This window comes from Amborella trichopoda, chromosome 13, assembly GCF_054954075.1.
Source record: "Amborella trichopoda isolate Santa Cruz 75 chromosome 13, AtrichopodaSantaCruz75HAP2 v2.0, whole genome shotgun sequence".
In the NCBI taxonomy this organism is placed as follows: Eukaryota; Viridiplantae; Streptophyta; class Magnoliopsida; order Amborellales; family Amborellaceae; genus Amborella; species Amborella trichopoda.
Window position 1 is genome coordinate 10,399,892 of NC_142348.1, and position 12,049 is coordinate 10,411,940.

A 12,049-nucleotide genomic window follows, 5' to 3' on the forward strand; every position below is an offset into this window, starting at 1 on the left:
TCTACATATGAGTTTATGGACTCGTAAAAAGCATGTTCTGTTTTTATTCTGTAAGATTTTTTTAGGGTTTCTGTTGTAGAGAAATTTTTACTCCAATCTACAACAATTATTGCATGATTTATTTTTATTTTTTTTGGTTTTTCCAATTCTCTCAAATTTTTTTTCAAGGAGGGTTTATACAGACATCTCAGACTTCCTAATCCAATTTGCTAATTTGGCGAAGTTCGATTCGAACCAGTGGGCCATGAGTTCAACCCACCGGTCCTATTTTTGAAACACTTTGTGAAGGTTTCGCTTGAACAGAGCTTCAATGCACAATCTCTAAACTGATTTCGATACTCCGTTGACCCATAACAACCAAGTTTGGAACTGGCCGTTCCGGATCAAGAATCATCAAGGATGAACCAATTCCAACAAAATATCACAAACCAGCCGATTCTCACCATGATGGCTGGTTCTAGCCAGTTCTACGAGAAAACCAGGTTCTATCAGCCCTATTTTTCTATGCTTCTTGAATTTTTGATCACCGGTACACTAGACAGGTTGCCAATCCAGTGAACCGGATTGGAAATCTAATTGCGCGATTTAATTACCAATTTTCTTCTTAAAACCTTGTTACCAAGTATGGGTACCACTACCCTCTCTCTCTCTACCAAGCATGGCTACCAATAGTCTCTTTCAACCAAACATAGGAAACAAGCACGGCTCACGTAGATCAGTGACAATTTTTAAAACAAAATCGCAATGGATATAGCATGTCCGTGGCAAGACAAAATACTATTCAATTTCGCCTATAGACATTTTTAAGAGTTTTTCATATGTACATATACGAGAAACAATCTCCCGGCTTTTCTTGTGCACGTACCTGTGCGAGAAGGATTGTTGGAATAAACACCAAAGTCCGCCCAAACCCAGATATAATTGTTTGTGACTAATTCTTTCTTCATTATTTTCAGCTATGATCTCCAAATTCATCCATATTGAAAGAACTTTTCCTTGTTTGAGACTTTTTACCATTGAAACTTTTCATTTGAAGTACCATTCCATTATCAGATACTACGGTTTCCAGGTCATGTTGAATGGACATGCTGCAACACATAATCCTATATATCGGATTCAACAACCATTCAAGTTTCTTTTGGATGTATTGCAGGCGTTAGGGGCATTACCAAGTCCTCCCAACTTAACAATGGGAAAGATTACCTTTCTGTTAAAAAATATCTTCCAAGACTTAATTGATTTGAGAACACATAGGACTCAAATTTTACTCCTATAGAGGACCTTGTGGGCATTCCACCATGGCACCATATACCGGACAAGGTGTTAAGCTTTTCGCCAGTTCAAACAAAGGTTCAGACACATATGGGGAGCATTCGGATACGCCATGGAGCATTTTCCCCTGTTTGATTCTGAGGAAAATGCTGCATTAAAATCGAGGAAACTTGGACTTGGGTCTGTCCCAAGGAGGATCTTGGAGTGCCAGTTTCTGCAATAAGTGAGAGACCATATAAAAAGGAAAAAATTGATAATGCATTATACTCGAGCCACAGGGGCAACTATACATACATTATTTTTATCTTCTTAGGTCATGTACAAATGCATAAGCACATTTATGCCTTTTCCACCTAAATCACTTGTATATGAGCCCTGTGGAGTCAATACTAAGCATATTGAGCTTTATTTCATACATTTCTCGTATATGCTTACATACATACACTCGAACCACTATATAATCAAGAAAATATATACAATGAGGTTATTTTATTTTTGATATAAGGAAGTCACAATCATAATTGACTTTTGAATAGAACTTGTTCATGTATTTAGAAAAGGGAATTTATGTAATTTCATAATCTTGAGAGAATCAAACTCAAATTCAAATTCAAATTCAAATTCAAATTCAAATCTAGAAGAGTATCTTGACTTTTTGAATCACGTTTGTATTTAGATGCAATTTAAACTACCAATATACATTTCTTAAATTTTCAAACAAGTTATTGTTGCAATTTAATTTTTTATTTTTGTAAGGGTATTTTGTGGTAAAAAAAATTGAAGCAAAAAATTCTAAGTTCACCAAAGTGGTGGAGCTTACACACACGCGCGACACACACACATACACAGATAAATTGAACTAAAGGAAAACTTATTCATTTTCGGAATGTTTTCACCAGGGATTCTCTTCTTATATCAGTGGTCAATGAATGATAGATTTTCCAATTTGGAGTCTTGTGTCCCTCCAATGCATACTTCTTTTTCTATAAAACAAAAAAGGATGACAGACCAACATACTTGTTTAAATAAATTAAATTTAGTTCCAACTTTCCACATGAAACACTTTCTGATGGGCACCATTTTGTGCAATCTTATGGGTGGGACCTTCAAATAGGTCTATCTTCTTCACTAATGAGTTTTTCATATGCCTGGATAAATCGAATGCAACGTCAGTGGGGATTTGGTTTATTCATTAATCGTTTCAAACAAATTTTTGAAATGATTTCTACTCAAATTAGAATCTCCCATTTGGAATCAAGGGTAACTTCTTGCTTAATAATTTCCCAATTTTATCTAAAATCACAAGATTTTATCTACCCATATCTGTCCCCAGGCGTCATGTGAGGGTTTGGCATAATAACATTAACATATTATGGACCTAGAAGCCTCCAACTATATGATTTTCCATTGTCATTAGGAATTCCTAAGTTGAGGTTCTTCTTACAATTATATTTTCTTTTAATAAACTCCATGCTTTTTATCTCCTAAAATAATAACAGGTAGATATACATCTCATTAAAGAGGCATAGATATCGAGCATTTGTTGCCCGTCAACATTTAAATCTAAATTCAAAAGCAAGACCTCAAATTATATTTTTCTTAAATCATGATCCTCTTTAAAAAGGGTATGGCTGTTAGAAACCCAAATTCATTTTCATTTCTCAAACTAATACATCATTAAAAATGCAACATGCCCTAATAAGGAGCATTTTTTATAATTTGACCTTTTTAAGAGCCTCGAGATAGCTCTTCATCTTCTTCTTGAAAGAGTCTACTCTTGAAAAACTCCAAATTGAAGTTCTTCATCTTTCCTGGGATGGATGCAGGACTTCGTATCATTTTTCCAACAGAGATTTCACATGACTGTCGTCTGATCCACATCAACCAAGGTAAAAGAAGAGAAGCCTCCAACCCTTGTCTGTTTCCGGACTTCTTGATCCCGTTCTTGGAGCACCTTTCTTGCTGCCATTCTTTCTCGACAAGATCCCTCCTCTACACATTCTCAAGGCTTTCTCGAACCTTGTTAGAGTAAAATGAAAAAAAGGAAAATGATTTGAGCCCTTGATCATGATCAAACCAAGCTTGTTGGCTTACCATGTGGGAAACAATAGATGGGTGCAACTAGGTGAATGCATATAAGACTTATCATATATATAGATCATATGAATATGGCAATGCCTACATGAAACCCTTGGCACCAGCTAGATTATTTTTTTTTTGAAATAATATCGACTACAAAATGAATATTATCAAGTGGCTTAGTTCCTCTCGAAGCCTTAAAAAAAGTGATATATAAAAATGGGAAGTGGAGAAAATTTCAAGTGATTTGTATTTGTAGAAAAAAAATTGAAATTCAAACACTACCGAACATCTATGATCGTCAGATCGGCCTAGAATCAATCTAAGATGTTGGGCTCATATGTTCATATGAACTAGTGGGCTAATATCATCTTTTCCCATATATATATATATATATATATATATATATATATATATATATATATATATATATATATATATATGTGTGTGTGTGGGTAGTGATATCATGCAACGGTGGTATCATAGTATAATGCAACTACACTTATAGAAAACCATGTTTGTTGTTTTTGTACGACCCAAAATTTTGCACACACACTCTCTTCATCTCAATAATCAACCTCTAAAAAAATAAAGTTCAATTTGAATCCTAGATATGCTCAAAATGAGTCCCCTCCAACAACGACTCTAAACCATTAATTTGGTGAATTTCAAGATCTTAACTTTTACAAACTCAAAATTATATTTTTCTTTTTTATTGTTCATCAGATGATACTAAAGGCATCTAAAAAAAATTGGAAAATAAAAATCCTTCTAAGGCCTAAATCTAAGCATCTTATCAAAATGGATGGCTTATGTTAATTAGGCTAAAAAATTACTTTTTCGATTGTGTTTTCAAAATTTTCTTTTTAGTGATTGTTCATTAGGATGAAAAGAATGTATAATTTAAAATTTGGATCAAACAAATGATTCTTTTCCCACACACACACACATACACACACACACACACATAAGAAAATATGAGCCCAATGGCCCAATGGCCCAAATGAGCCCAATGGCCCAAATTGAATCTGGACCGATCTAACGATCACGGATGCCCGATAGTGTTTGAATTTTAATTTTTTTTCTACGAATCTAAATCATTTGAAAATTTAAACGTGTGTTGATAAAAAATAAGTGAATATTCGTAAAATAGTAAAAAAATATTTTACATGGAAAAATAACCAAAATATCCCTGTAAATATATATATAATTAAAGGCTGAGATTAACCTACTAGTTCATATGAACATATGAGCCCAACGGCCCAGATTGAATCTGAACCGATCTGACGATCACAGATGTTCGATAGTGCTTGAATTTTATTTATTTATTTATAAATCCATATCACTTCAAATTTTAGATGTGTGTTCTTCTCATTATAGCGCACCTAATAAAAATATAAAAAAATTATTCTCCAAAAATAAAATAACCAAAATAACCCTCGAAACTTTTCAAGGTATTTTGGTCAATTATTTAATGTAAAATATTTTTTTGATATTTTTTTGAAGATTAACATATTTTTTATAAATACAGGTCTAAAATTTCAAGTTGATATGGATTTGTAGAAAAATAAATAAAATTCAAACACTACCGAATATCCGTAATTGTCAAATCGACCCAGATTTAATCTGGATCGTTTGGCTCATATATTCATATGAACAAGTGGGCTAATCCTAACTGTTTCCCCTCTTTCTCTCTCTCTCTCTCTATATATATATATATATATGATGCGGCCAAGACTTTAGAAATGTGGGTCTTTTAATAAATCTATTTTTGAAATGGATTTTAAAACTTAATTTTTAAGAACATGTAATCTCTAACATGAAAATCATGAATATGAAAAATTTAACAAATTTTTAAAACTAAAAATAATAATTTTAGTAAGAAAACATTTGGCCTATTAGTTTCCATTGTTTTTTAGATAGAACACCCACTTGCATCATCTTTAAGATGGATGCTTTACACTTTCTGGATCGCATATGTACAAATGCGGTCCAGCCCATATGAAACAATTTTCCATATATATATATATATATATAGACATTATGGCAAAAAAACACTCACCAGTTTTTGCCAAAAATTTCAAATTCTATAAAAATAAATTTCTCCATATTTTTTACGATTTTTTCAGAAAAACATTTTTATGTATCTCGTCCAAGTCTGAGTGGACTGGGACTAGGGCGAGTCCCGTAACACTGCAACAAATCTTTTCAAGGTTAATTTGTCAGTTCCAATGGTTCTTGATAGTTTTTACAAGAACAAGCGCTCTGTACAATTTATCACTCAGGGCCAACAGCAAAATAACAAGTCCAAACTCTTTTCAGATGCGTTCATTTTAAATGAAAATTATTACTGTCATGAAACAGTTATTATTACTGTCATGAAACAGTTCTTAAAAAAAGGCTACACTTTCTTCTTGAGATTGCATAAAGGCCTTCACTTTTACCAATTTCATTGAGTGAATCCAGATCTTTCATAGAACCTTTAATTTCTGAGGAAATGAGAATTCGATCCAAGCCCGAATTCCAAGCCTGATTCAATGAACAAATGTCTAGTCTTCCCATAATATTGGTAACTCAAGATCTCGAAAGCAATTTGACAGTAAGAAAGAAATATCGGTACAAGACTTGTTTTCAAAGAGAACAGAAGATTTAGCCATCTTATGACTTTAACAACAAAGAATGTGTGTGTGAATCTAGAAGAGAGCTGTCAAATACCAAGGGCAATTGACTCACCTGAATAGAGGATATGCAGCACATCCCTTGCAACAAATGTTCAAGACCAGTTGGAAGAACCTTTTAGTGGGATAAAATCTATGCTTCCAGGACAAACACACCCTTTTATGACAAAAGAGCAGTTACCGGTCAAAATTTGTCTCTTTGCTACTCCCAACTCTTTTCCCCAAAGGAATTCCATAGGCAATTTTATACTCTCAGCTAAGTTCCATGATTATACGCTACCTCATTCTTAAGATGTTCTTTCTATTTCACCACTAAAAATTTAAATATCATAAACCTAAACAACAGTGTGTAAAGATATAAGGACCTGGGTTGGAACTCACCAAGGTCCCAAGCCCATGTCAAGTCTTGACCCAAACTTGGCCAAGTTTGTCAGCGACTCGGCTGAGTCCAAAAACGAATAATAGTAATAATCAAATATAGGGATCCAGCCAGACTTGACCAGGTCCCATGTGTTTGGTTCTGGACATGACAGTGCAGTCCTAGTGGGACTCACCAAGTTTCCATTCACTGCTTAAAAAAAATCCCCTCCAGAAAAACTGTTTCACCAACCACCTCTCAAACCTTATCATATCCTCTCTTACCCTGCTAATAATGATAAGTTTTCAGGATGGTGCGCAGGGAAAGCAATATGCACATTGCCTACACATTCAAGAATGATGAAAAATACCAGAAATAGATTTCCTTCCTATTTGAATTTTTGTCTTCTTTAAAGATAGTCAACATGGCTAACAATATTTCAGACAATCTAAATGCAACACCATCTTAGATCTGGAAATAAGAAGGCCTCATTCAAGTAAATGATAAAGGGAAGAAATATAAAAGAGATGCTTCCTATGCCACTTGCCAAGGCTTCAAAGATATCAATAACATATATCTTGCATTTATGGTCCAGTATTGTTTCAAAAAACTGTAAACAAGAAGAAAAGGAGACCATGCAAAATAAATCTATGACATTGGTGATTCAAAACAAGAACAGCCAGAAAATAAATCGCTGGCAAGCATACACAAGTGCATAACTATATAGATTTTCATAAATCCAATAATGATTCACATCATTTGAAGAAACAAAAAACCCAATAATGATTCATCCGAATGCCAAAGCACCAAATGCTCAAGCAGACAAAAAATCTCATTCACCTTATTTCGATTAACCCAGGCACATTGCCCAAAAAGTATTAACAAACAAAGTCAGTGAAAATCGCATGTACTGCTCCATTGTACAAGCCTTCCTCACTGTCAAAACCCATGTATAGAGGAAAAAAAGAAGTCCATCATTTTCAGGCAAGCATCATACTACAGTTATAATATTCCCATCCAGCATATAAATAACCTGATAAAGACCTTGCATGAAAGTTTAAAGGCAAGCACCAATTAATCAACGGCTGCCTCCCAAAGTGGGGTTAAGACCCAAGAGCATATTGTTCCCACCTGGTAAATAGGCAACATTAGGAGTCTTAGCAAGAGTGGCTGCAATCTCTCTCGAAGCCTCAATCCTTCGAAGCTCAATAAGCCCCATTCCAGCACTTCCAGTGGCTTCAGAGATGAGCTTAGCTGCCTCACTCTCACCCTCAGCTCGAATAATGGCCGCCCTTCGCTCCTGCTCAGCTTTTGCCACAATGAATTTTGAGCGCTCAGCTTCTTGTTGGGCAACTTGCTTTTGTTCCACAGCCTTTGAAAACTCAGCTCCATAGGAGAGGTGGGTGATGGCCACATCGTCAAGCACTATGTTGAAGTCCTTTGCTCTCCTAAACGGAAGAGATAGAGAGAGCAGGACGTCAGGTATCGACTAGAAATTGAAATTGGACCCAATTACATAGGTTGAAGACCTCACTCTATCTAGAAAGGGACACACACACACAGGATGGTTCAGGCAACAAGCTTTTATTTTGAAATTTGACCAAATTTCTTATGCTTAAGTCCCTTGCTCTATCCAAAAGGAAGAGTAAGGACGAGGAAGGTCGGGTTTTTGACTGAAAATTTTCCAAAATTGAATTCAGTTTCATATGTTAAGGTCTCTTGCTCTCTCTAAAGAGGAAGAGAGTGATAGAGAAGGTTCAGGGCTTTGACAAAAACCTCAAAAGATTTATGTTAGGATTGCATTGAAATCGAAATGGTTAAGGCACTTCACAGAGCAAAACATGCTGGAATTTCATGCTTAGGAGCATTGTTGAACTTTTAACATTTTGTCCAATATCTGAATCCAAAACCCAGCCGTCACCTATTTCACTCTCGGGATTAAATTCTCTAAGACGAAGATGATTGAAAATTCAAGCTGTTTGTGGTTACAAAAAAGACTTCTTCTTAATTGAAAATTTAGTTACAGAAAGAAGTCTGAATCCCAAATTGAAATTTCATATTCGTGTTTCAGCGTTTCAAAGTTAAATATACAGTGCAGGAGAGAAAAAAAGAATAGAAAGTCATAAAGAGAGGAACAACAAGAGTGAGCTGTAGGTGCATTTTGTTTCCATAAATAAAAAGAAATCATACTCTCAACCATAGTTAGCAAGTCTCCGCTTAAAACATGATTTTTTCAAAAAATCGGGGGAGACAGAAAAAGAATAGAAAGTTAAATTCTTAATCGAAATTTCACATCTGTGTTTTGGCGTTTCAAAGTTAAATATACAGTGCGGGAAACAAAAAAAGAATAGAAAGTCATAAAGAGAGGAACAAAAAGAGTGAGCCGTAGGTGCATTTTGTTTCCATAAATAAAAAGAAATCATACTCTTAACCATAGTTAGCAATTCTTCGTTTAAAACACGATTTTTTCAAAAAATCACGGGACACGAAAAAAGAATAGAAAGTTGAATTCTTAATTGAAATTTCACATCCGTGTTTCAGCGTTTCAAAGTTAAATATACAGTGCGGGAAATAAAAAAAGAATAGAAAGTCATAAAGATAGGAACAAAAAAAGTGAGCCGTAGGTGCATTTTGTTTCCATAAATAAAAAGAAATCATACTCTCAACCATAGGGTTAGTAAGTCCCTGTTTAAAACAAGATTTTTTAAAATCCGTTAAGAACTCCAAGTTTTTCAAAATATCGTAAAAAATCACATTTTCTTAATGGAACCAATATATAAATCTGGATTTTATCCTTTTTGAAAAAAAATTTCACAAATTTTTCTTCCTTATAACTTTATTTTTTTTTATTAACTTAGTATTATTGAATTTTGGTTTAAAGATAAATACATTAACAGTAGGAGTAAATTAAGAATCTTGATTTAACAAAAAATTCCATCAAAAATTTCACCAATGATTTTCCTTAAAAAAGTGTACGAAAAAAATACAAACAATATATTCTCCAAAAAAAGTGATCAAAATAATCGTATATCTCAATATAATAGGTAGAATTAGAAGAAGAGAAACCCAATGAAGAATCTTTTATTTTCTTTTTCTTTAAACCTATAGCATCATTATAAAGAGCACGAGAGAGATTCAATGATACTAAAGATTTAGGTAGCTAGGAATTCAATGTGATTCAAATTTGCTTAAGCATTTTGTTGCTTTTTTATGTATAAAGAAGTTTGATTAATTTTGTATTCTATTTTTTATTTTTTATTTTATTGGTGTATACAAGATAGCATTTTGGATGGACCTATATTTTATATATTTAAGTCTTTTGCATTTTTTTTTTAATTAACTGCAATCTTATATTGATGCCGTTTTTTTGTTTTTTCTTCTTCGAAAAATAATCCTATACCTTGGTTCATAGTTTTTATTATTTGCTAATTAGTTATTGTGTTCAGTATTGTTGTCGTTTCATTTTATACGTCCAATAAATCTATGATATGTTTTGTGTTGTAACAACAGAGTAAGCATTGTTGCTGGATTGGATTTATTGAAAGTTTCAACAGAAAAGCATTGCTCTCATGACACTAGTAAGGCTATAAAATTATTGTTTAATAGCTTTAATATGTCTATCCAATATCTGCACATCATAATCCTATATAGTGTCATCTTCACATACCACTACGTGTTTTTTAACCAAATTCAAACTATTCACATTTCTATAACTTGCCTTATTTTTTGGCAATCCATATTTTTACACGATTTTTTCCTCCGACTTTTTGAAATAAAACCGATTTATTGATGATGTTTTGGTCTGCCGATATTTTATTATTCCCGACTTGCTAACTATAATCTAAACCCTTGCATTACATGCTAAAAAACTAAGCAAGTTTAGCATATTTGCCGATATTGTATTATTCCCAAACCTGCTAACTATGCTCTCAACCCTTGCATTACATGCTAAAAAACTAAGCATACTTTATCTAGAGGACAGAAAGAGAAATAGGTAAATGGATAGAAAAATAAAAAGAAGAAAACAAGAGGGAAGGCAACTAAGGAAAATGAACTATAGTGAGATTTTGCTCGTAAGAAGAAGTAAGAAGAACCAAAGCTTTTGTTATCAAGTTAGGTTAAGCCAGGCTTCAAGAAATATCAAACAGAACAAACAAAGATTAATAACAACCACATCATAGTTTATAGAGGAAGTTGAGAGAAATTCAGGAGGAGATCAACATAAAAATGAAAGAGATGAGAGAGAGGGGAAGTAAAAATAAAGTGATATAAGGTACAAAATGAATAGGCACATCAAGAACAATAAGAACTATCAACACAGAGAGAAAGACAGATAGGCAAACTAAACATAGAAGTGCAAAATAAAGATCAACAACAATAATACCAAATTACAGGGGTTAAAAGAGAAAACCCACCTGATGAGACTCTCCCTCACGAGCGCCGACACATGCGGCCTCTCTGTGAGCAGCTGATCAGCATTGAACTGCGCGACCACCGCCTTCATTACCTCATTCCCAATTGAAGGCAGGACCTTGTCATCATACTCCAAACCCAATGTCTTGAAAATATCAGGCAATCTCGAAACCTCGGGCCTCGACAAAACCCTAAGCGTCAAATTAACCATCTGTAAATCCTTTGTCCCTGAAATCGAAGAGAAGGTGTGAGGCCGAGTCCTAATGTCAAAGATGTAAGGCCTCTGAAGCCATGGCACCAAGAAATGGGTGCCTTCTCCAACTGTTTCTTCAATGACCCCTCTGAATCGATCAAAGAGGACCGCACGTTGCCCTCCATCGACAGTGTAAAGAGAGGAGTTGAGAAGCGTCGCACCGACTCCAAGACCAAATGCAGCGCGGGCGACGTTCGTGAGGAAGGAGACCGCTGCTTGGCTGCCCATCTCTCTCTCTCTCTCTCTCTCCCTACAGATGATACGACTCTCTCTCTAGAATGAAAGCCCCTCTTTCTCACTCTAAAAGTGGCCCCCTCTTTCTCTCTCAACAAACAATGGACCGCCCTTAAACCCTAAACCCCCTTCGCTCCTTGCTTAGTGGGGAGGAAATGGAAGAAGAGGGTTTAGGCACAAATATGACGGAAATGACCCTAACAGGCTCAACGAAGATGACACAAATGCCCCTGTTCCCTTATGGCCACTAACTTTTGACAAATGACGGCGATACGCATCTCTCCTCCTTCATCACACTGTCCAATGACCTGTACACGGAGCTACAAACCTTATGGTCCATGTGATCATAGAAGAGCTACAGCCACGTGTGTTAAATAAACGGTTTACAAATGGACCCACCTAACCAATTGGTGGGCCCAATGCCAACTGTTTATCACTCTTCATCATTTTGGTGGGGTGATAATCATTATCATTATTTAAAACTTTTTTTAATTAAAAAAAGTTAGAAGTCTAATTTTTTTGAGAAAAATTTTAGACTGTTGATTATTAGTTTTTTTGGAGGGACCACCCATTCTACATCTATCTTATATTTAAAGATTCTCGACTCCTAAGTTTTTTTTATCTGAAATCTATCTCTAAAATGGATTTGAAGGGAGGACTCAGGTATTAGTCCTTAATGAAAACCTTGAATATTTATGTCAGTTAATTCAGGCTTTCAAGGGAACCGTGGATATTGGAGGAAGGACTCGTGTAAATATACAA

General features: G+C 34.7%; 1 protein-coding gene across 1 annotated transcript; it reads right to left on the reverse strand.

Annotated features, from left to right (window-relative positions):
- Nucleotides 1-7,208: 7,208 nt before the first annotated feature.
- LOC18432159 (prohibitin-3, mitochondrial) lies at nt 7,209-11,430 on the reverse strand. The gene is made up of 2 exons (XM_006842269.4): nt 10,803-11,430; nt 7,209-7,835 (listed from the first exon to the last, which is right to left on the reverse strand). The coding sequence occupies exons 1-2, from the start codon at nt 11,279-11,281 to the stop codon at nt 7,466-7,468; spliced, it is 849 nt and encodes a 282-aa protein (XP_006842332.1). The 5' UTR covers nt 11,282-11,430; the 3' UTR covers nt 7,209-7,465.
- Nucleotides 11,431-12,049: the final 619 nt, after the last annotated feature.